The sequence below is a fragment of the Oncorhynchus clarkii genome, chromosome 9, assembly GCF_045791955.1.
Source record: "Oncorhynchus clarkii lewisi isolate Uvic-CL-2024 chromosome 9, UVic_Ocla_1.0, whole genome shotgun sequence".
Taxonomy (NCBI): domain Eukaryota; kingdom Metazoa; phylum Chordata; class Actinopteri; order Salmoniformes; family Salmonidae; genus Oncorhynchus; species Oncorhynchus clarkii.
In genome coordinates this window covers 67,872,716-67,898,605 of record NC_092155.1, presented here as the reverse complement: position 1 = coordinate 67,898,605, position 25,890 = coordinate 67,872,716, and the positions used below count along the sequence as shown (strand labels likewise).

General features: G+C 43.5%; 1 protein-coding gene across 1 annotated transcript in view; it reads left to right on the top strand.

Annotated features, from left to right (window-relative positions):
* LOC139416830 (activin receptor type-1B-like) overlaps nucleotides 1-25,104 on the top strand; it is a 28,167-nt gene extending 3,063 nt beyond the window's left edge. Inside the window, exons 2-10 of the mRNA XM_071165923.1 lie at nucleotides 18,574-18,813; nucleotides 19,109-19,238; nucleotides 19,524-19,636; nucleotides 19,893-20,123; nucleotides 21,851-22,018; nucleotides 22,672-22,828; nucleotides 22,925-23,049; nucleotides 23,340-23,470; nucleotides 23,658-25,104. Of these exons, the coding sequence (XP_071022024.1) occupies nucleotides 18,574-18,813; nucleotides 19,109-19,238; nucleotides 19,524-19,636; nucleotides 19,893-20,123; nucleotides 21,851-22,018; nucleotides 22,672-22,828; nucleotides 22,925-23,049; nucleotides 23,340-23,470; nucleotides 23,658-23,783 (1,421 nt within the window). The 3' untranslated portion in view covers nucleotides 23,784-25,104. The remainder of the gene's footprint in view (nucleotides 1-18,573; nucleotides 18,814-19,108; nucleotides 19,239-19,523; nucleotides 19,637-19,892; nucleotides 20,124-21,850; nucleotides 22,019-22,671; nucleotides 22,829-22,924; nucleotides 23,050-23,339; nucleotides 23,471-23,657) is intronic.
* The last annotated feature ends 786 nt before the right edge of the window (nucleotides 25,105-25,890 follow it).

The following is a 25,890-nucleotide window of genomic DNA, read 5'->3' as shown; positions in this document are numbered from 1 at the left end:
ATTGTGTTGGAAATTCCAAATTGTTTGCATAGTCAACTTACACACACTTATGCCACCAGGGGTCTTTCACAGTCCCCAGGTCCAGAACAAATTGAAGGAAACATACAGTATTATACAGAGCCATGAGTGTGTGTGGAACCTTCCATCTCATATAGTGCAAGTGAACAGCAAACCTGGTTTCACAAAACAAAGCAACACCTCACAGCACAACGCCTCTCCCCTGAGTGGCAAGTGGCCTAGTGTTTAGAACATTGGGCCAGTAACCGAAGGGTTGCTGGATCGAATCCCTGACCTGACAAGGTCATCTGTTCTTCCCCTGAGCAACGCAGTTAACCCACTGTTTCCCGGGAGCTGAAGACATGGATGTCAATTATGGCAGCCCCCCGCATCTCTCTGATTCAGTTGGGTTAAACCCCGAAGATGCATTTCAGTTGTAAAACTGACTAGGTATCCCCCTTTCCCATGTGACCTAGTTGTTGTGTGTATGTGTAACTGACTAGCTGTCACCATCGGCTAATGGGGATCCTGATAAATAAACAATCTTCCCGTTGCAACTTGCCACTGACAAAAACATTTTAAAATGGAGAAACTGAGAAAGTTACCCATATCTGCCAATGTCAATAACCTTAAGTGACTCATTCAACTTCCAAGAAGCAGAGAGCAACATTGCATTTCTCCCTTGACCGGATGGTTTTTAGATGAGGACATGGTGCACTTTGATTGCTCACATTTGAGTATTTTCAAATAGGCCGTGTTGAAGTGAGATGGGTAGAGGTGAGAGCAGCATAGACTACAGGGTTGAGACTCTATGCGAAAGTATATCTAGGACCGGCTGGGATGTACCGGAGTTGACCATTTGACTGGGTTAGCCAAATGTCACACTCCACTGTAATGTAGTCCTCTAGTACCAGTGAGAGCGGAGGAGGTTGGTTTCTCAGGCCAAGCAGACAGACTGGGCATGAAGGGTTTGTCCAGCTGGGCTGGGGTTGCTTTATGAAGAGGGGCCCACTCGGCTCTGTCTGGGGCCACAGTTTCACACCACATAATGGATTATGCCATGCCAAAGCTGAAACCAGATGGTACCAGAAGTAGCCTAGCTAGTGCGGTTAAAAGTTGTTGGGCTACTGTTGGCCCTGGGGGTCTGGTCTGTGACTCAATTTACTCACAGGATCGTCATGGCTCACAGGACGCCAGTTTCATCTCCTGTTGATGGCATCATTTGAACGTACCAGTCATTAGCTTAGTCATCATGATGCCTTTGTGACGTAACTTATTTTTGTGGATCGATTGTTTTTCTCTAAGCTTTGGTGCACAATTAAAGGTCAATACAACTGCTTTTCAACCAGTCAGGAATAATCTAATGAGTTCAGGGCTTATAAAAGTATACCTAGGCTAAATAGAAGCCTTCAACAACCATAAGACCCACCAATTACATTATTTTATCAAAATAGTTTAAGCTGCTTTTTTTTTTTTCAATCACCGATCTGGCTTTCAAGCCTATGAAAATTGCCATTTTGTTACAATTGCAACCAGAACCAGTCACATCCACTAATAATGAACAACATCTGGTAGCAGTCTTTTTATAGAGCATTAACACAGCTTTCAAACAGTTTCTCAAGCACAAGCCCACCGCTAGCGAGTAGCCAGCTAGTTTGTATATTTAAAGTCTAGCCAACTTGGATCTATTTGTTTGTTAACAAGGTAGAACAGTTGAACTGTTATAAATACACCCTGCTGTCTGTCTCCAACTGTTTAAACAGCCTGTTCACTTTTAGATGTTGAAATCAAGTGGGCTACCTGGGTAAGGTGATGCTTATTACTCAGAATGAGCACGAGTTGCCAAGTAGAGAGAAATGAAAAGGTATCGTTAGGAGAATCAACTGATTCTGTTGAACAAACTTCAAATGTAAATAGCGAGTTGAAACTTTCTCAGACAACAAGCAGTTAGTTATCTTTCATCTTTGTTGTTGTGAGTGGCAGGGGGAGGGGCTTGGTGTCTGTGTGTACAAGTGGGAAGGAGCTAAGCAGACACCACACAGAAGGAGTTAAGGAGACGAGACCAAAAAGACAAATGTTTAATAATAATTAGATGTATTGCCTAGTCCCAAATGTATTTATTTTATGCTAATAAGGTGAATTTATTGCCTTAGAAGGCCTTGCCTATATATAAAGTTATATTGGTTAACCAGAAGAGCATCTAGAACTGGGGTCTGTCAGGTCCATTCAGCCTCAGGTCTGATTGCCCCCCCCCCCCCCCCCCCTTTCTTAAAAAACTACATTTTTTTTTATCGGACCTGGGTCTGATTGTCTGTCTGGGTCCAACTTTTTGCACCCGAGAAGACCTCTACCAGAGACACTGCTGTGAGGCAGTGCAGGGCACTTCTCTCCTGCTTTCTTTCTCTTCCTGTCTCTCCTGCTTTCTCTTTCTCTTCCTGTCTCCTGCTTTCTCTTCCTGTCTCTCCTGCTTTCTCTTCCTCTTCCTGTCTCTCCTGCTGTCTCTTCCTGTGTGTCACAATCACAAAGCCTATAGTGGACCTGGCTGTCCCATCAGACTTTTATCTGTCGTCTCACTTATGCTTCCTTCCTCTGCCCACTCTGCCAGTAACCTATAGACATATATCTAGTCTGGGTTCTGTTTCCTTGTCGGTAAAGGAAGCTCTGTGTGATTTAATAGCTCCAACTAGCCTGCTGCATTGCTGCTGTATTATACAGCCAAGGCTACCTCTCTTGTAGCTACTGCCTATCGTTGCTGCTGTATTATACAGCCAAGGCTACCTCTCTTGTAGCCACTGCCTGTCGTTGCTGCTGTATTATACAGCCAAGGCTACCTCTCTTGTAGCCACTGCCTGTCGTTGCCTTGTGTGTTCAGAATCAGATCTCATGTAACCAGAGATGACTTAATAAATACAAGAAAACACCCTTTTTCCTTGGCTGAACTGTAAACTGTACACAGAATATGATTCGGTGTGGTGCTGAACTATCTCTACAGCTGCTGGTGTGGTGCTGTTTCATGTCCTAATGATGTTGTGGGAATGAAAAGGAGCGCATCAAGTCAGATTCCAACATGTGCATGCCTGTCTACCAGATTAGAGTCAGGGGAATGTACAGGAACAGAGCTGCCTGGGAGTCACAAGTGATGGGAAGTTGGGACTCTTTTTTTTACTGGCTGATGTTTTCAACTCGTTCAGTGAAAAGAACAGATCATTCTACTAATTTAGTTTGTTTGATTCAGTAATGCCTAGAGCACGCAGGACCGGCGAACGAGGAACTTAAACTTGAAAGTTCTACAAGCTTCTTATTCACCATAGGGGGCTTATTGGTGCTGCCATTGAACACTGTTATGCACACAAATATGGTTATTTATTAACCAGGTCACATCCAACCTCTTTATGTGGGTAAAGTACATGTGGGTTATAAAATGGCCTGATGGAAACGGAACATTTTTCAGTAAACTTTCCAAATGTCGACAAAACAAAATACGCTAAACACGGTCAGATGTTTTGTGTCGGTAAAATGACCTGTGAGAAATGTTGGTGAAAATGTGATTATGTGCGAATATTGATATATTGATAATCTCATGTAGGCAATATGTGCGCTCTGTTCTTATCTGCGCTCTGTTGGCTAGAGCTCACATGCCAATACCAGAGTATCACACAGCTATATAACACTACATTTGTTTGTGAGAGAACCATCAGTAGAGTTGAAAATGCGATGGAAACCCATTTTGTGCACAACTTCATCACGTATAGCATTTTAATTTGCAACAAGTCAAAACATATTGTTTTATACAGATTTTTTAAATATATTTGCATGTGAATCTATTACCAGTTGGCTGTAAATCTAGATGATGTTACCTTTTTGAAACGAGGTCTAGTTGTGGCTGCAACCGGACTAGATTGTGAACGGCTCTTGTCGGAATGCTTGAGCCTTCCATGTTTGTTGATCAGTGGTAGGCTGTGTTTTGGTTCTACAAGGCTGTCCATCAATAAAACTCAATCAATTTGTTGCATTCATTCTTACACCACGTGATCAATTATCAGTTATTTTCCTTCTCTGTGCTGCCTGCAGCATGACCTATTTTCCTTCCTGCACATATACAGTTGGTGGTGGTTGGAGCCCGTCTCCGGAGCCGCCAGCAGGTCGGGCTTTATTGCCAAAATCCAGAACTATCCCTTTAACGACCTGGCTAATAACCTCTTCTTCTCTCTGCGTGGTGAATGTTGTAGCCTGGGTCCGCTGGGGATGAATGTAGCTTTCCCCTTTAATTACCCGGCCCTCTAATGACCTCCATCAACCGAGAAAGCTCTGGATGGCTAATTACAGCTGCAGACATTCTGGCCTCTCATTGACCCGTGGACATAAGTGCTCTGGTATTGTTGCTGTTGGATGAAACCCTCTTATCTGCAAAACAGAAACCTTTCAGTAAATTGGGGGGCTGGGGATTTTCCATAAATGAACATACAATTATACAACTTCAGAAGCTATTTAGGAAACAAATGATTGGGGTCCAGGGGTTCTCAAAGGGGGGTCTGGTCCGTGGAGGTACTGCATTTCATTTCTAACATATTCAATGACTTTCGACCAAAGGATTTGTGGAATAAGTTTTAAATTGTGTAATACAATTCCTATTCATCTACCATGTACAGTTGAAGTCGGAAGTTTACACACACTTAGGTTGGAGTCATTAAAACTCATAGTTTTGGCAAGTCGGTGAGGACATCTACTTTGTGCATGACACAGGTCATTTTTCCAACAATTGTTTACAGACAGATTATTTCACTTATAATTAATTCACTGTATCACAATTCCAGTGGGTCAGAAGTTTACATACACTAAGTTGACTGTGCCTTTAAATAGCTTGGAAAATGTCATGGCTTTAGAGTCTTCTGAAAGGCTAATTGACACTATACTGTGGAGGTATTTTAAGGCCAACCTTCAAACTCAGTGCCCCTTTGCTTGACATCATGGGAAAATCAAAAGAAATCAGCCAAGACCCCAGGAATTGTTTTTTAGACCTCCAAGTCTGGTTCATCCTTGGGAGCAATATCCAAATGCCTGAAGGTACCACGTTCATCTGTACAAACAATAGTACGCAAGTATAAACACCATGGGACCACGCAGCCGTCATACCGCTCAGGAAGGAGACGCGTTCTGTCTCCTAGAGATGAATGTACTTTGGTGCAAATCAATCCCAGAACAACGGCAAAGGAAGATGCTGGAGGAAACAGGTACAAAAGTATGTGTATCCACAGTAAAACGAGCCCTATATCGACATAACCTGAAAGGCCGCTCAGCAAGGAAGAAGCCACTGCTCCAAAACCGCCATAAAAAAGCCAGACTACAGTTTGCAACTGCACATGGGGACAAAGATCGTACTTTTTGGATAAATGTCCTCTGGTCTGATGAAACAAAAATAGAACTGTTTGGCCATAATGACCATCGTTATGTTTGGAGGAAAAAAGGGGGATACTTGCAGGCCGAATAACACCATCCTAACCGTGAAGCACGGGGGTGGCAGCATCATGTTGTGGGGGTGCTTTGCTGCAGGAGGGACTGGTGCACTTCACAAAATAGGTGGCATCATGAGGGAGAAATTATGTGGATATATTGAAGGAACATCTCAAGATATCAGTCAGGAAGTTAAAGCTTGGTAGCAAATGGTCTTCCAAATGGACAATGACCCCAAGCATAATTCCAAGCATACTTCGAAAGTTTGGCAAAATGGCTTAAGGACAGTAAGGAGGCCAACAAATCTGACTCAGTTACACCAGCTGTCAGGAGGAATGGGCCAAAATTCACCCAACTTATTGTGGTAAGCTTAGCTAGCGTCCCACCACGCTAGCGTCCCACCTCGACAACAGCCAGTGAAATTGCAGGGCGCCAAATTCAAAACAGAAATCTCATAATTAAAATTCCTCAAACATTTTTAAAGCGAAACTTGTTGTTAATCCCACCAGTGTCCGATTTCAAAAAGGCTTTACGACGAAAGCACCAAACGATTGTTAGGTCAGTACCTAGTTACAGAAACACAGCCATTTTTCCAGCCAAAGAGTAGTCACAAAAAGCAGAAATAGAGAAAATTAATTACTAACCTTAGATCTTCATCAGATGACACTCACAGGACTTCATGTTACACAATACATGTATGTTTTGTTCGATAAAGTTCATATTTATATCCAAAAATCTCAGTTTACATTGGCGCGTTATGGTCAAATGCATTGTCTCAAACAAACATCAAGTGAAAGTGCAGAGAGCCACATCAAATTTCAGAAATACTCATCATACACATTGATAAACAATACAAGTGTTAAACATGCCCCCCTTTCGGAAAAGCTGACCACGACTCCATTTTGTTGATCCCTGCCTACAGACAGAAACTAAAACAAGAGGCTCCCACGCTGAGGTCTGTCCAACGCTGGTCCGACCAAGCTGACTCCACACTCCAAGACTGCTTCCACCACGTGGACTGGGACATGTTTCGTATTGCGTCAGACAACAACATTGACGAATACGCTGATTCGGTGTGCGAGTTCATTAGAACGTGCGTTGAAGATGTCGTTCCCATAGCAACGATTAAAACATTCCCTAACCAGAAACCGTGGATTGATGGCAGCATTCGCGTGAAACTGAAAGCGTGAACCACTGCTTTTAATCAGGGCAAGGTGTCTGGTAACATGACCGAATACAAACAGTGCAGCTATTCCCTCCGCAAGGCTATCAAACAAGCTAAGCGTCAGTACAGAGACAAAGTAGAATCTCAATTCAACGGCTCAGACACAAGAGGCATGTGGCAGGGTCTACAGTCAATCACGGACTACAGGAAGAAATCCAGCCCAGTCACGGACCAGGATGTCCTGCTCCCAGGCAGACTAAATAACTTTTTTGCCCGCTTTGAGGACAATACAGTGCCACTGACACGGCCTGCAACGAAAACATGCGGTCTTTCCTTCACTGCAGCCGAGGTGAGTAAGACATTTAAACGTGTTAACCCTCGCAAGGCTGCAGGCCCAGACGGCATCCCCAGCCGCGCCCTCAGAGCATGCGCAGACCAGCTGGCCGGTGTGTTTACGGACATATTCAATCAATCCCTATACCAGTCTGCTGTTCCCACATGCTTCAAGAGGGCCACCATTGTTCCTGTTCCCAAGAAAGCTAAGGTAACTGAGCTAAACGACTACCGCCCCGTCATCATGAAGTGCTTTGAGAGACTAGTCAAGGACCATATCACCTCCACCCTACCTGACACCCTAGACCCACTCCAATTTGCTTACCGCCCAAATAGGTCCACAGACGATGCAATCTCAACCACACTGCACACCGCCCTAACCCATCTGGACAAGAGGAATACCTATGTGAGAATGCTGTTCATTGACTACAGCTCGGCATTCAACACCATAGTACCCTCCAAGCTCGTCATCAAGCTCGAGACCCTGGGTCTCGACCCCGCCCTGTGCAACTGGGTACTGGACTTCCTGACGGGCCGCCCCCAGGTGGTGAGGGTAGGCAACAACATCTCCTCCCCGCTGATCCTCAACACTGGGGCCCCACAAGGGTGCGTTCTGAGCCCTCTCCTGTACTCCCTGTTCACCCACGACTGCGTGGCCACGCACGCCTTCAACTCAATCATCAAGTTTGCGGACGACACAACAGTGGTAGACTTGATTACCAACAACGACGAGACGGCCTACAGGGAGGAGGTGAGGGCCCTCGGAGTGTGGTGTCAGGAAAAGAACCTCACACTCAACGTCAACAAAACTAAGGAGATGATTGTGGACTTCAGGAAACAGCAGAGGGAACACCCCCCTATCCACATCGATGGAACAGTAGTGGAGAGGGTAGCAAGTTTTAAGTTCCTCGGCATACACATCACAGACAAACTGAATTGGTCCACTCACACAGACAGCATTGTGAAGAAGGCGCAGCAGCGCCTCTTCAACCTCAGGAGGCTGAAGAAATTTGGCTTGTCACCAAAAGCACTCACAAACTTCTACAGATGCACAATCGACAGCATCCTGGCGGGCTGTATCACCGCCTGGTACGGCAACTGCTCCACCCTCAACCGTAAGGCTCTCCAGAGGGTAGTGAGGTCTGCACAACGCATCACCGGGGGCAAACTACCTGCCCTCCAGGACACCTACACCACCCGATGTCACAGGAAGGCCATAAAGATCATCAAGGACATCAACCACCCGAGCCCGAGCCACGGGGAGTTCACCCCGCTATCATCCAGAAGGCGAGGTCAGTACAGGTGCATCAAAGCTGGGACCGAGAGACTGAAAAACAGCTTCTATCTCAAGGCCATCAGACTGTTAAACAGCCACCACTAACATTGAGTGGCTGCTGCCAACACACTGACACTGACTCAACTCCAGCCACTTTAATAATGGGAATTGATGGGAAATGATGTAAATATATCACTAGCCACTTTAAACAATGCTACCTTATATAATGTTACTTACCCTACATTATTCATCTCATATGCATACGTATATACTGTACTCTATATCATCGACTGTATCCTTATGTAATACATGTATCACTAGCCACTTTAACTATGCCACTTTGTTTACATACTCATCTCATATGTATATACTGTACTCGATACCATCTACTGTATCTTGCCTATGCTGCTCTGTACCATCACTCATTCATATATCCTTATGTACATATTCTTTATCCCCTTACACTGTGTACAAGACAGTAGTTTTGGAATTGTTAGTTAGATTACTTGTTGGTTATTACTGCATTGTCGGAACTAGAAGCACAAGCATTTCGCTACACTCGCATTAACATCTGCTAACCATGTGTATGTGACAAATAAAATTTGATTTGATTTGACATACGAATACAGGAACTTCTCTTTAAGGCAACCGCTGTGTCAGATTTCAAAAAGGTTTTACGGAGAAAGCACACTTTGCTATTATGTTAAGTCTGCATCTAGCCACAGAAACCCATACAGCCATTTTCCAGCAAAGGAGAGTGTCAAAGTCAGAAATGGCATTAAAATGAATCACTTAACTTTGATCTTCATCTGGTGGCACTCCCAGGTCTCCATGTTAGACGACAAATGTTTGTTTTGTTCGATAATGTCCCTCTTTATGACCAAATAGCTCCTTTTTGTTTGCACGTTTTGTCCAGTAATCCAAATGCTTAAGGTGCATGCACTAAAGAAATCCAGACAAAGTTTTTTTTTTTTTCCCCAAGTACAATAAAAGTTTGTAGAAACATGTCACACGATGTTTAAAATCAATCCTCCAGTTGTTTTTGTCATAAATAATCAATAATATTTCAACCGGACAAAAGCTTCATCAATAGGAAAGGAGAAACCAGAAATGCGCGTTCCCGATCAGGCGCATGGCTGATGAATGGAGATGTCCACTGGCCACTGCTTGAAAGTGCTGTATCTCCCTAATTTTTCAGAGTAAAAGCCTGAAACAATTCCTAAAGACTGGCCACATGTAGCGGAAGACATAGAGATGGTGAACTGGGTCCTAAGTCTTTGTATGGTAGATTGTTTTTCCATTGAAAGCCTGCCTTTCAAAATAATAGTACTTCCTGGATGGATTTTCCTCTGGTTTTCGCCTGCCATATCAGTTCTGTTATACTCAGGCATTATTTTAACAGTTTTGGAAACTTTAGAGTTTTCTATCCAAATCTACTAATTATATGCATATCCTATCTTCTGGGCCTGAGTAGCAGGCAGTTTAATTTGGGCACGCTTTTCATCCAAAATTCAGAGTGCTGCCGTCTACCCTAGTGAAGTTAAGCAATTTTAAGGCAGTGCTACACTCAATTAGTATTTGGTATGTAAACTTCTGACCCACTGGGAATGTGATGAAATAAATAAAAGCTGAAAAAAATCTCTACTATTATTCTGACATTTCACGTTCTTAAAATAAAGTGGTGATTCTAACTGACCTAAGACAGGGAATTTTAACTAGGATTTAATGTCAGGAATTGTGAAACTGCGTTTAAATGTATGTAAACTTCCGACTCCAACGGTAGGTTCTTAACCCTGGGCAACATGGGCCTGGGAGGCTCACAGGGATATTGGTATCCACAGTACTCTACCAATTATACATTTTTTGTTCAGATGTTGAAGTCAAGTGGCCTTCCTTACTTCTCAGAATGACAGCGCGTTGCCAACTCCTTAAACAACTATCCTTTATGCTTATTGCCCATTTCTAAAACTGACCAGACAGCTAGTATAACAGTCTGACTAAACTGCTGCTAGTGGTAATGGTACCACAATGTGCGACAGACTGAGCAATAATTTTCCAGAATCAATGTTCATCGACACTCCTGTTTTAGTAGTGCCTGCTCTGCACACAATATGAGGAGTTGAGACAAACCGGGTATCGTTATAAAGGTTAACCTCTATTACAGTAACATAAATGTTGCCATGTCTTTCGGTGTCCATATGACCGATTGTTGGCCTAAACCTCAAATGCAAATAGCAAGTTGAAACCGCTCGTCAGAGAGGAAGAAGTGATCTGGCAGGGGGAGGGGCGTAAAAGGGGCGTGTCACCGCAGAAGGAGACCAAGAAGACGGGCGGGCGTTAGAAAGACTCTCATAAAAATACAAATATACCTGCTTCTTGTGATACAGACATACGGAATGTTGCACTCAAAACATTCAAATTAAGACCGATATTCCAAATCTGACAGACTCGACTCTTACAAAGACATGTAGCTAGATAAGTAGCCGATTTTGGTTGCTGCAACCCAGGAAGTAATCTGATTCCGATATAAATGAAATACTTTCTTTTAGATTTGTTACGCTATATCAGCAGGACAGGTATTCACAGAGGGGGACAACACACTGATCCCCAGTCAGTTAGGGGCGGAACAAACTGGGATGCGAGTGAAGAGTGGCACCTTAAGAACGGATCCAAGGACAATGGCAGTAGCCTGATTAAACCAGACTAAACACTGTGCTCAATGGAGAATACAGGGTTCCTACCGTTTTTAACCTGGCTACAATAGTTACCCAGTCACTGTGGCATTAGAATATATTCAAACCCTGAGTGGGACTGGGTGGATTCAGGCTTGGTACCTACTAAAGACAGACCCCTAAAGGGCTTAGCGCCGTCAGACTTCTACATCCTCCGCATGGATAAAAAAAGGGGGATTTACTCTGAAGCGTTCTGCTAATCCTTTCCCTGTTCTGGAGGCTTTTCAAACAGCCCTTGAGCTCTCTCCTGTTAGCACTAGTCTCTGTCTCTCCAACTCACTGGCAAGCCATGTCAGTACATGCTTTAGGACTACCTCTAGGTTTGGACTTTCAACAGCAACAGAATTTATATAAAACCTGCATAAAAAGGGTAACCACCACACATCTCTCCTTGGTATCCATTAATCTTTCTCTGAGTTTGTTACAGTATTCCCTCTCCTCTCGGTCTTACTCAACCCACTTCCCAGGTTTACTCATTCCCACACACACATTGCAACATCATGATGAGTGACGGTGACATGCAAGTGGCCAAACCACTCCACCCAAGTCCTGGGAGCGATTCCCACAGTTAAACAGCTGCTGTGTTTTGCGTAGGTGTGGGTGTGTGTTTTTAAATGTGTGCATGCGTGTTGTTGGAACAGTGTTTTTTTCTGGAAGAAGTAGAGTGAGTCTGTCTTGCTACATCTCATGTCGGTCTGACCGGGAAAATGCCAGTAAGTAACTCCTAGTGGAGCGCGTGTTTATGTTCAATAAAGTTCACACACATTTCCTGCAGATTATACAGCGGTGAAGCAGCAGGCTCTGACAAAGGGAGAAAAACAAGCCAGTGCCACATCCTTCTAACCTGAAGCTATATAGAGAACATGGTTTAGCTAAATATGACCGGGAGAAAGACCCAGGCAGAGAGGCTACTGCAGACCTTCTATAGCCTGGCGATTGGCCCAGACAACACACACAGTTTACGGAAGTTTTCAAAGCCTCAGGGAAGGTTTCCATAACACAGGGGGATCAGCCTTGAACTAAGAGTGAGGTACAAGGACAGTCTGCTATGCTACAGACTCCCTCTAGCCTAATGATGACTGGAGAACAGAAGTCTTCTTGAATACATCAGAGAATGTCAATGTGGCCATTCCTTAGATGTCAGATCAATCTTGAACATATTTTCAGAAAATGAGAGAAACTCATAATTGAATGTATTCAAACACACCTCTATCTTGTCTGTGAGCTGGTCAATAGAGGTGATAGGCTTTCTGGGTACATAGACAGAACCAGTACCCCAGCAACTGAGGAAGGAAAACCAACATGGCTGAACACAGCACAGCAGCCGTTCCTAGAAGTAGTTAGTGACTGGTCACTGTGTGGTCTGTGGCCTACCAGAGCCTTGGGTTGTGGCCAGTTAGTCCTTATGGTAATTATGGCTTTAAAACTAGCCAAGCTGAATCTGATCTGGACCTTGAGCTGCACAACGGCTGTACAAGTGTGAAAAGATCACAATTTCTCCAAGCTCAATTAAAAAACCTAGATGGTAACATATACTACACTTGAACATAGATTTTGAAGAAAGAAAAAATGACCAATGTTCTCAAACTGAGAATGAGGGGCGGGGGGGACTACCACGACACATCAGTGCCCAAAATAAACAGAGCCGTCAGAGAACAACATTTTTGCTCATGATTTAATTTCCTTGGCGTTTTGAAACAGAATTGAGTAGGCCTAATATCTAAATATGAATGGCCCGTGGGAAGGACAGTTGGGCACAGTGTGGCGTTTGAGTTGGTTGGGTGAACTCTGCTCTTGTATCCAGTTCACATAATTGGTGTCCTTACACTGGTCCTTTGTGCTGAGATTAGAGGGAAACGAGGAGCGACTGGACTGGCCCTGTGCCCAACAAAGAGCAGGGAAGCATGGAGAGGGTGAATGGGGGAGGGGCAGCCGGAGTGGCGGGTGGGTCACACTCACCAGACCTTGTGCTCTGGGGATAGAGAATACAGATCAAATACCATGATGTCATTTGATGAAACGTGTTGGTTTTGAACAATAAATCTATTTTTGATGCAAACTTCCTATAAAGAGTGTATGAAAATGTTGTCTTCTGTGGAGAACTGATATGATGGGAGGGGACAATAAGGGTGGGGGTGGGGGCTTAAGCATCCCCCCAGCTGTGAGGTCTACAGCTAGCTAGAGCAAGCAGCTGTGACATTCAGTCATTAAAACCCAGTCTAGACTTTGACTTAAAAATAAATAAATAGTTGAATGCAGGATAGATGGAGCTGTTTTGGCTGCAAGAAAGTGTGAAGTTCCTATCATTCCTGCTGTGTTCCTGCCAGACAGACATGCACTGTCCCAAATGGCACCCTATTCCCTATGTGTAGCACTCCTTTTGACCAGAACCCCAGTAGCACACTAAATACGGAATAGGGTGCCATTTGGGATGTAACACAGTGAAGGAAGGAATTAAGAAAACGTTGTTGCCACAACCAGTGCTTCCGTTTAATTTTGACAGAGCTCAGGACAGGCCTAGTATTTGAAATCCACATATAATATGAATGACCACCTAATCATGTTCCGGGTCTGCATTCGGAACTAATTAAGAGTAGGCCCAACTAACATGCTTGAGGAAATAAACTGCCAAGGACCCAGACAGGTGGAACAACTTGTACCGAGGGATGAGGAATACTCTACACTACTCCTGTGAGAGCAGTGATCATGTCCACGGGTCCGTGAGAGGCTACACTGTCTGAGACTTAATTTCAGGTCTGACATCTGTACCCTATTTGACAAGGTGACTAACATGACTGAAGTCCCCTACTCCGGTCTGTAATATACTGTCAATGTCGGATCATGTAACTCCATTTTTGCCCATTTTTCCACTAGTATTGAAAGCAGTAGCCTAACTGCCCTCCAATTCACTATACATTTCATGACTCAAACTTTTTGGTTACCAGGGACCCCTTTTGTAATAGCAAATTTATCAGGGACCCCCTCATAGTCAGAACACAATGTGAGATAAATAAAATATACAACAAGGAGTTTTACTGTGACTTCGGCTGTGCATGGCCGGATGAACCAGGTCCCTCGGCCAATGGGGAAATCATATTTTAAAGGCCCAGAAATGGAAGTTCTGTCATCTTCATTGAAAGCGAATTCAAAGAAACGGTAGATCTGTTCTGTGTGCACTATTTCTATGCTTCCCGGTCTTAAGTTTAGTTTTTGCTTCTTTTGGTTTTGTACACCAGCTTCAAACAATATTTTTGTTTAAGGAAAATATATTTCACAGCGGATGGTTCAATGATTCTCTACACTAGCTTGTTTTGTAACCAACTAAAATTAGATGAACTATTCAAATTTTTGCAACCAGGAAATGGGGTGATTTCTGCTTAGTGCATCATTTAAATGGCTGTGTTTATGTAAGTTATTCCTAATTTTTTTTAAAAATTTTAAAGGTTTTGTTCAGATGCTGTATAAGGAATTGGCAACTTGTTCTCATTCTGAGAAAAAGGTAGGCCACTTGATTTCAACATATGAACAAAAAATATGTATAATTGGTAGAGTACTGTGGATACCAATATCCCTGTGAGCCTCCCAGGCCCATGTTGCCCAGGGTTAAGAACCTACATGGTAGATTGACACTCCACACATCAAGCCCCTCCCCCTGCCACTCACATCAAAGATGAGATCACTTCTTCCTCTCTGACGAGCGGTTTCAACTTGCTATTTGCATTTGAGGTTTGGGCCAACAATCGGTCATATGGACACCGAAAGATGTGGCAACATTTATGTTACTGTAATAGAGGTTAACCTTTATAACGATACCCGGTTTGTCTCATCTCCTCATATTGTGTGCAGAGCAGGCACTACTGAAACAGGAGTGTCGATGAACATTGATTCTGGAAAATGGTTGCTCAGTCTGTCGCACATTGTGGTACCATGTACCACTAGCAGCAGTTTAGTCAGACTGTTATACTAGCTGTCTGGTCAGTTTTAGAAATGGGCAATAAGCATAAAGAATAGTGGTTTAAGGAGTTGGCAACGCGCTGTCATTCTGAGAAGGAAGGAAGGCCACTTGACTTCAACATCTGAACAAAGTGCACAGGCTAGGAAAGCATGCTGTTAAAACCGTTGGAGATGGACGGAAGGCTGTGTTCATAACAATTAAACTGTTTTACCTAGCAAATAGATCCAAGTTGGCTAAACTTAAAATATAAAGATTAGAGAGCTACTCTCTAGCATGTGGTGAGTAAGGTCAAGTGTTGGTCCCATGTTTCATGAGTTGAAATAAAACATACCAGAAATGTTCCATACGCACAAAACACTTATTATTTTGAGGGAGTGTGTAATTGGCATGCTAACTGCAGCAATATCCACCAGAGCCGTTGCCAGAGAATTGACTTTCTCTACCATAAGCCGCCTCCAACATTGTTTTAGAGAATTGTGAGCCCAACCGGCCTCACAACCGCAGACCACGTGTAACCACGCCAGCCCAGGACCTTCACATCCGGCTTCTTCACCTGCGGCATAGTCCGAAACCAGACAGCAGATTAAACTGGGTTTGCACAACCCAATAATTTGTCAGAAACCGTCTTAAAGATGCTCATCTGCATGCTCATCCTCACCAGAGTCTTGACCTGACTGCAATTTGGCGTCGTAACTGACTTCTGTCGGCAAATGGTCACCTTCTATGGCCACTAGCATGCTGGAGAAGTGTGTTCTTCATGGATTAATTGTGATTTCAACTGTACCGGGCAGAAGACAGACAGCGTGTATGGCGTTGTGTGGGCGGGGGGTTTGATGTTGTGAACAGAGTGGTGGGGTTATGGTATGGGCAGGTATAAGTTACGGACTACGAACACCAATTAACATTTTATCAATGGCAATTTGAATGCACATAGATACTGTGAGTTCCTGAGAACCATTGTCGTGACATTCTTCCACCACCATCACCTCATGTTTCAACATGATAATGCATGGCCCCATGTTGCAAGGATCTGTACACAATACCTGGAAGCTGAAAACGTCTGTTCTTCCATGGCCTGCATACTCACCAGCCATGTCACCCATTAAGCATGTTTGGGATGCTCTGGATCGATGTGTACGACACCGTGTTCCAGTTCCCACCAATGTCCAGCAATTTCGCACAGCCATTGAAGAGTGGGACAACAGGCCACAATCAACAGCCTGATCAGCTCTATACGAAGGAGATGTCGTGCTGCATGAGGCAAAAGGTTTTGGAATGAGGTGTTGGCTGAGCAGGCATCCACATACTTATGGTCATGTGTTATATCTCAACAATAAGTTTAAAAATATATATATTTTATTTTTTAGGCCATATCGCCCATCCCTACCCGCCAGTGTTGTGATTGGCTGTGATTTTCACCTTTTTTGATTTCTCCTACTGGGCTGGTGTCTATTTTTTGCTGTCTTATATAGTGGAAATTGGGTCATGCAGCCAATGTAGAAATTGCGCTGTCATTTCCTGGTTGCTCAAATTCTACATTGTAGGCTCCCAGGACAGTGTCCTCTCCCTTCCTCTCTGTGTGTTTTGGGTTCATCTGCAGTGGTGGATCTGGTTTCAGCCACAGGGCTGTCTGCACAGACCCCACTCCACTGGGTGTGTTGTCTATTCTGATTGGGACTATCCTGGGTAGTCCATTTAGATGGAATGTATGTATGTTTGTCTTTAATTGTTGGATTAGGATGCCCTCTGCTGGAAATAGTCAATTGTTTTCCACTTATGGGTTGATGCTCAAGGCCATCAACGACAGTTCATCTCATTCTGTTCTGGAAATAAATCGATGCTGATTTTTAAAATATATTTAAAATATATATATTTTTAAATTGATTTGTAATAATGACAATTACAACAATACTGAATGAACACTTATTTTAACTGAATACATCAATAAAATACATTTAGCCTCAAATAAATAATGAAACCTGTTCAATTTGGTTTAAATAATGCAAAAACAAAGTGTTGGAGAAGAAAGTAAAAGTGCAATATGTGCCATGTAAGAAAGCTAATGTTTAAGTTCCTTGCTCAGAACATGAGAATATATGAAAGCTGGTGGTTCCTTTTAACACGAGTCTTCAATATTCCCAGGTAAGAAGTTTTAAGTTGTAGTTATTATAGGAATTATAGGACTAGTTCTCTCTATACCATTTGTATTTCATATACCTTTGACTATTAGATGTTCTTATAGGTACTTTAGTATTGCCGGTGTAACAGTATAGCTTCGGCCCCTCTCCTCGCTCCTACCTGGGCTCGAACCAGGAACACAACGACAACAGCCACCATCGAAGCAGCGTTACCCATGCAGAGCAAGGGGAACAACTACTCCAAGTCTCAGCGCGAGTGACGTTGGAAACGCTATTAGCGCGCACCCCGCTAACTAGCTAGCCATTTCACATCACATTGTTACACCAGCCTAATCTTGGGAGTTGATAGGCTTGAAGTCAAACAGCAGAGCTGCTAGCAAAAGACACGAAAGTGCTGTTTGAATGAATGCTTACGAGCCTGCAGCTGCCTACCATCGCTCAGTCAGACTGCTCTATCAAATCATAGACTTAGTTATAACATAACACACAGAAATGCGAGCCTTAGGTCATTAATATGGTCGAATCCGGAAACATTCATCTCGAAAACAAGACGTTTATTCTTTCAGTGAAATACGGAACCGTTCCGTATTTTATCTAACGGGTGGCATCCATCAGTCTAAATATTCCTGTTACATTGCACAACCTTCAATGTTATGTCATAATTACGTAAAATTCTGGCAAATTAGTTCGCAATGAGCCAGGCGGCCCAAACTGTTGCATATACCCTGACTCTACGTGCAATGAACGCAAGAGAAGTGACACAATTTCACCTGGTTAATATTGCCTGCTAACCTGGATTTCTTTTAGCTAAATATGCAGGTTTAAAAATATATACTTCGGTGTATTGATTTTAAGAAAGGCATTGGTGTTTATGGTTAGGTTCACGTTGGCGCAATGACAGTCCTTTTTCGCGAATGCGCACCGCATCGATTATATACAACGCAGGAAGCGCTAGATAAACTAGTAATATACTACACCATGTGTAGATATAACTAGTGATTATGATTAAGTTTAATGCTAGCTAGCAACTTATCTTGGCTTCTTACTGCATTCGCGTAACAGGCGGGCTCCTCGTGATGCAGGTGGTTAGAGCGTTGGACTAGTTAACCGTAAGGTTGCAAGATTGAATCCCTGAGCTGACAAGGTAAAAATCTGTCGTTCTGCCCCTGAACAAGGCAGTTAACCCACTGTTCCTAGGCCGTCATTGTAAAATAAGAATGTGTTCTTAACTGACTTGCCTAGTTAAATAAAGATTAAATAAAGGCAAAATCAGCGTCCAAAATTACCTATTTTCCGATTTGTTATGACAACTTGAAATCGGCCCTAATTAATCGGCCATTCCGATTGATCGGTCGACCTCTACCCTCTGTCTGTTATCTTGGTCTCTGATTCAAGCTTCCAGGATGCTCCTCAGACCACAACGGAAATGTCTGACTTTGCAATCCTGATCACAATTGTTTTTACTGACCAAATAAAAATCATCAATTGGCAGTTTTTCTAAACTCCTTCCTCTCTCTTTTCCCCAGCCCTGCGGTGTAACTGCACCAACTGTGCAAAGTCTGGTTATGAGTGTGAGACGGACGGGGCGTGCATGGCCTCCACCTCCTTCATCCAGGGGCATGAGCAGCATGTAAGGATCTGTATTACCAGAGACAGCCTTGTGCCCCCTGGCCAACCTTTCTACTGTCTGAGTGCTGAGGGACTTCTCAACACACACTGCTGCTACACTGACTACTGCAACAGCGTTGACCTCAAGGTCCCCTCGCGTGAGTAAAGCTGAAGTTACACCAGCCATGTATTGCATGTGCATTCCACCAGAATAACTTCCTGTCATCGTCTCCTTTATCTGCAGTCATTTGAGAGAACAGGACTGGTGAAGGCCACCCCCTTGTAGACATTCCCCATGTTGCTTTTACCCCTCCAATTCTTTCATATCAGTGCAGATAAGGGAGAGGTGATGAGAGGAAGCCACTTTGGACTATTGAGATGCACCCTTTGTGTTTAGTTTAAACCGGAAAGATAGTAATACCACTACCTTGTTCTCAATGTCTCCCTCTCCAGTTCCAGTGAGCTCTGGTGGCCCCTGGGGGCCAGTGGAGCTTGTGGCTGTGATCGCAGGGCCAGTCTTCCTTCTGTGCATGCTGCTGCTGGTGGGAGTGTTCCTGTTCCAACACCACCAAAGGGCCTACAGGTGAGTTGGCACTGCGTGATGGGAGGGCCCTATAGGTTGGTTGGCACTGCGTGATGAAAGGGCCCTACAGGTTGGTTGGCACTGCGTGATGAGTGCCCTACAGGTGGTCCATCAGGTAGCCTAGAGGTTAGAGAGGTGGGCCAGTAGCTGGAAGGTTGCTAGTTCAAGTGGGAACTGACCTGGCAACTGGAGGGCTGCTGGTATCAGATCTGTGTGGGTTGAGATGACCAGAAGGTGCATTTCAGGTTCTCACCATAGAGACAATAAATCTCTCTTCTGGTACAGCCACAGGCAGAGGCTGGAGGTGGAGGACCCCTCCTGTGAACACCTCTACCTGGCCAAGGACAAGACCCTGCAGGATCTCATCTACGACATGTCCACCTCCGGGTCTGGTTCTGGTGAGTAGACTGAGCCTACACTGCTTGAATAAAAGGTTCTAGATATGGAACTGCAAAGCATGCGTATTTTTTTAGTAGTATCCTCTACCCTCTCCTGCAAGCAGAGGGGTATACATTGCTGTTCAATGTTAAGAATATCCTTTAGCCATCTCCATAAGGAATGTAGTAGATGCATACAAGTTTGTATTTAGGTAAAAGCCAAGCGGCATCAGCCAGGAGTACCACTATTTGCTCTTCTCTCTGCTTCCCCCTGCAGGCCTGCCCCTGTTTGTGCAGCGTACCGTAGCCAGGACCATTGTTTTGCAGGAGATCATAGGGAAAGGCCGCTTTGGAGAGGTGTGGCGGGGGAAGTGGCGTGGAGGAGACGTGGCGGTGAAGATCTTCTCTTCCCGGGAGGAGCGGTCGTGGTTCAGAGAGGCTGAGATCTACCAGACCGTCATGCTGCGACACGAGAACATTCTGGGATTCATTGCCGCCGACAATAAAGGTGAGCGTTCTCTCACCACACACACAATAGGGCAGGGTTTCCATTGTAGCACTGGGCATTTCACCAGCAACATTCATTTATTTACCAGACATTTTATAAATGTACTGGACCCATATGCATTACATGCATAACCTGATTTTATTTGATTTTTTTACCTTTATTTAACTAGGCAAGTCAGTTAAGAACAAATTCTTATTTTCAATGACTTTCAATGATTCTTACAAAATTCCGATGCTCACTTTGAAGATGTTTAGGATAATTGTTTACATTTCCTTTTCCTCAGCCAGCAAGACAAGTAATGAATAGCAACATCGCTAGTCTATGTCAATCTAATATCCCCCATAGTAGAAAAGTGTACCTATTCTATTGGTCAGCTTGTTGTTCTGTGCATGAAAGAAATGGCCTATTAACTGTTGTGGGATGATAGATCCCAAATTCATCCAACCAGTAGGACCTAGGCTACATAAGAAGCAATGAGGCTGATACAACTAATCAGAACGTTTGGCTTACGATGTTGCTAAACTATTATTTCTTCACATTAGAAACACAGCAATGTGCACAAAGCAGCAGGCTACGCGCAAATGTTTGTTCCATAATGCAATTAGTGGGGAAACACTGTCAAAAGGGCACATGCAGGCAGTTTCATGTGACGGAGATGAAAATATCCATTATAAATTTAGAAAGATGGGAGATCTAAAGATGCAACAACTAGCATGGGTTAGTAATATGACTAGGATTGTGCCTTTGGCGAATGGACAATGAAAGAAAGTTGATTTGAAAACCAAGAGAACATGAAAAAAATAGGCTACTGGTTTCAATGGTATATGTAAATCATTATAAAATAATTGCCTCTGGTTGGATATAAATTTGAAGCAAGGTAAGACTTTCCTCATCTGAAGCAAGACGTTCAGGTTTCAAACAAATAAGTATATGTTTTCAGAAAAATAAAAACCAGATACCTTATTTACATAATTATTCAGACCCTTTGCTTTGAGACTTGATATTGAGCTCCGGTGCATCCTGTTTCTATTGATCATCCTTGAGATGTTTCTACAACTTGATTGGAGTCCATCTGTGGTAAATTCAATTGATTGGACATGATTTGGAAAGACACACACCTGTCTATATAAGGTCCCACAGTTGACAGTGCATGTCGGAGCAAAACCAAGGAATTGTCCGTAGAGCTCCAAGACAGGACTGTCGAGGCACAGATCTGGGGAAGGGTACTAAAACATTTCTGCAGCATTGAAGGTCCCCAAGAACACAGTGGCCTCCATCATTCTTAAAATGGAAGAAGTTTGAAACCACCAAGACTCTTCCTAAAGCTGGTTGCCCGGCCAAATTGAGCCAGCAGGAGAGAAGGGCCTTGGTCAGGGTGGTGACCAAGAACCCAAATGGTCACTCTGACAGAGCTCCAGAGTTCCTCTATGGACATGGAAGAACCTTCCAGAAGGAGAACCATCTCTGCAACAACACTCCATCAATCAGGCCTTTATGGTAGAGCTGCCAGGCAGGAGCCACTCCTCAGTGAATGTGCATCTTAAAACATAATATTATTTTTGTTTGTGTTGTGGAAAACATCGAGTCATGTGAATACGTTCTGAAGGCATTGTATCTCTGGTGTTATGTAGGTGCATTTCAAAACAGCGCACCTACTGGCTGTAGTTTATTGACCATAGAATTCTCTCTCCCTCCCTTCTGTCTCTGTGTCTTCTCTCCCTCGCCAGATAACGGCACATGGACTCAGCTGTGGCTGGTGTCAGACTACCACGAGCACGGCTCTCTGTTTGACTACCTGAACCACTACTCTGTGACCATCGAAGGCATGATCAAACTGTCCCTGTCTGCTGCCAGCGGCCTGGCTCACCTGCACATGGAGATACTTGGAACGCAGGGTTAGCACAGCGGGGAGATTTAATTATATGGACCATCCACGTTCACTCAGCCCATACGTGTTTACATTCATAGACTAGGGCGCGTTCAGCAGGCTTGGAACATTCAGATAGAAATATGTTATGTACAACAAACATTCCTCTGACATGTAGAACAAGGAATCATGTCAGCTCTATTCATGCCATTTCTATCTGCAATGTTTTGCAGCTGAACGTGGCCCAGGTAACCAGATCGATTGGTGGTTTAGCTCCTCTCTTGTTAAAATATTCCAGATATTAGTAAGGAAGTTGGCCTTGTCCGAGCCAGAACTGCTATATGTAAATATAATGTATTCCAGATATTTGTTTTGCTGTTTTGAATTGTTTTTCTTCACTTGACATGTTACACCCCTCACCATGGCCATAGCTTGCACCTATTGCCCTGCCGTTGAATTTTATAAGGATTCTCATTAGCTGTCGTCAAGGCATCAGCTAATCTTCCTGGCGTCTAACACACAACTAAAAATACATTACAGACAAAATACAAGACTGTTTACAAAGTAGTAGACATTAAAAACATTTAACAAAATAGACAGTACAGACATTAATTCACCTGGTTTAAATATTGTGTGCTCCCTCCATTCCAGTCTTCCAACTCAGTGTGTGTTCCCCTCTAGGCAAACCTGGCATCGCCCACCGTGATCTGAAGTCTAAGAACATTCTGGTGAAGAAGAATGGCATGTGTGCCATTGCTGACCTGGGGCTGGCAGTACGCCATGAGTCAATCTCTGATACTATAGACATCGCCCCTAACCAGCGCGTTGGAACCAAGAGGTACTGAGACCACTGGTTGCCCCATCACACACACACACCTTTTCAATCTTTGAATTGGTTTTAAAATGAACTTTAATTAAATCCTGTCTGTTCCAGGTATATGGCTCCAGAGGTCCTGGAAGAGACCATCAACATGAAACACTTTGACTCATTTAAGTGCGCTGATATCTACGCCCTGGGGCTGGTTTACTGGGAGATCGCACGTCGCTGCAACACTGGAGGTAAGACACTGACTGGGTTTCAAGTCTTTCTTGGAGTTGTGTTGCGCAGATGATCAAATCTCACAACGCCTGGAGAAGGTTAGTACGCGCTTGAGATTGATTAAATAACAAACATAGAAACAGAATCACTGATCTACAAATCACCTTGTGCCCCAAATAACTAGTCACTATGAGTTCAACATTAGGGATTCTGTGCCACACCCTGTAACTTCTCAGGAACCACAGTAATATGAACAAATGTTCTGATATGTGTTCATGAGTGTCCTGGCTGCTCCTCTGCCCCCCTATAGGTATCCATGAAGAGTACCAGCTCCCCTACTTTGACCTGGTGCCCTCTGACCCTTCCATAGATGAGATGAGGAAAGTGGTGTGTGACCAGAGGCTGAGGCCTAACGTACCCAACTGGTGGCAGAGCTACGAGGTAATGAGCGAGCACAAATACAAACACCTCTGGACAGAAACATTGTTTGACTGAGCGTTTAAATGTAGACATGGTGGCAACATAACAAATCTTATTTTTATTGTACTTTATTCATACAAGGCAAATCGTTTGACATTTCCTTTGTGTGTATGTAGTTGGTTGATCGAACCCTCTCACTCTTCTCCAGTCTCTGCGTGTGATGGGTAAGATCATGAGGGAGTGCTGGTACTCTAACGGCGCAGCCCGCCTCACAGCTCTACGCATCAAGAAGACCCTGGCTCAGCTCAGTGTCGAAGAGGACATCAAGATGTAAGCTCAGTGTGGGACGGACGGCAGAGCCATGTAGCTCGCTGGAGACTCACAACTACAGACGACATGAAATGTGTCCCAAAGGGCACCCTATTCCCAGTGTAGTGCACTACTTTTGACCAGGGGCTATAGAGCTCTCGTCAAAAGTAGTGCACTATATATGCACTAGAGTGCCATTTGGGACCAGACTACAGCGAGAGGACTGACACTACACAGGGAAAGAAAGGACAGACCAAATCCTGCCAGTTTAAAAGCCACTCTCCAAGTTGTGACAAGGCCTACCTCAACCTTTTATCCAAAACTACTGAGAAATGCCCCTCTTCCTCCTTTTGTTCTCCTTCACCATGTTATCCCACCCTCCTCTCCTTCCCATTTCACCTCACGACCGCTGTTAATACTACCATTATTATCAGTACAAACTGCCCTGTTCACTTTGTTTTGTGTTTTGAGGCAGGAATTATTACTATTGTACAGTGACAGGGAAAAAAAGAAAATGTTTTTATCTTAAAAACAAGAGTTCCCTTCAACGGACTAGCTACATCCTGAAAACTCATTGATGTGACTTCATGCCCACATTTTTAAGTTCAGAGTATTGTGTTATAACTTGTTTGTTTTCATGGCAATGTATTGCTTTTGCATGTGGGAGAGTAGCACAAGCACTGTTTTTGTCCTCCAGCCCCACCATCTGTACAGGATGAAACCAACCTACCATATAAGGCAGGAAAGTCACAATATACATCAGCAGAGTAGACTGCAGCTATTCTAATACTGTTTTCAGAAGCCTGGAAAAAACTACAGGCTATTGGACAACATTTCACATTTAACATTGTGTTTTTATTTAAAGCGATGTAGTGTGCATTCTGCTACTTGAATAATCCACAAAAAACATGTTGCACTCCAAATCTGTGACTCACTCCTCCTTATACGTGACTCCTACATGTATCTAATTTTACATTTGGTCCAGTTTTTTATTTAATTTAAATGTTTTAAATCTGGCAGGGATGTTTTAAGGGTTTTATTTATTTGTTAATAGTTGTATTATTTCATATTTTGATGAATACACTGTGATTTTTGATGTGATGAGGAAGCCAGTGTCTCAGCCAGTCAGATGATTTATACCATTTTTAATTCTGCATTTGTGATAAGTTAGAGGTTGGAGCTACCCCAGCTAACTACTGGCTTTCACATGTTCATTCTAACAAAATGGACTCATTTCACCTGGGGGTAGTGCTAGTGGCCAATACACTGAGCAATGAAAATCCTGTTTTATTATAGACACTACTGATGGATCTGTTTTGATTTGTATATAAACATCTTTTATCTCATTGGGGGTGTAGTCATTTTTCAGCGACACATCTTCAGTGGTTCTGATGCAGAACGCAAAGGAAAGCTTGTCGCAGAGAAAAACACTCTGTCCTTTCTTGGGTTGTAGCCATCTATTTTCCTTTTGACACTGGAATAGTTAGTTATCTCCCCATAATTGGGGCGGCAGGGTAGCCTAATGGTTAGAGCTGTCGTTCTGCCCCTGAACAGGCAGTTAACCCAGTGTTCCTAGGCCATCATTGAAAATAAGAATGTTATTAACTGGCTTGCCTAGTTAAATAAAGGTAAAAAAATATATATTTTATTTTCGATCGAACAAGACAATAGGTTGGCTGTGTATTATAATGGTTATTAGGCTAACACTTGAACTAGGCTCTCTGAAACAGGACCTTGTTCTGCCCCTAAGCAAGGAAATTAGCCCACTGTTCCCTGAGTGCCGACGACGTGGATGTCAATTATGGCAGACACCTGATTCAGTGGGGTTAAATGCGGTAGACACATTTCAGGTGAACTGACTCGGTAGCCCCCTTTCCCTTGTTCTGCATGCCGTCTCAACACTGGGACCTCCATCTTTTTGGAGGTAAAGATGCATGCTATTTGTTTTTCATTTTGATATAGGGCGTGTATACCAATAATTGTATGTTGCTGGTACTATAATATTGGAAAGGATTATACCACTGATTTAAGTACTTTGGGGTCAATCCGGGTATTTCATGAGCTTTGAGGAACAAATGGTTGTCAATAGAACCTAATGTCATATTCAGGTCTGTAACGGGATTTAGTTTTAT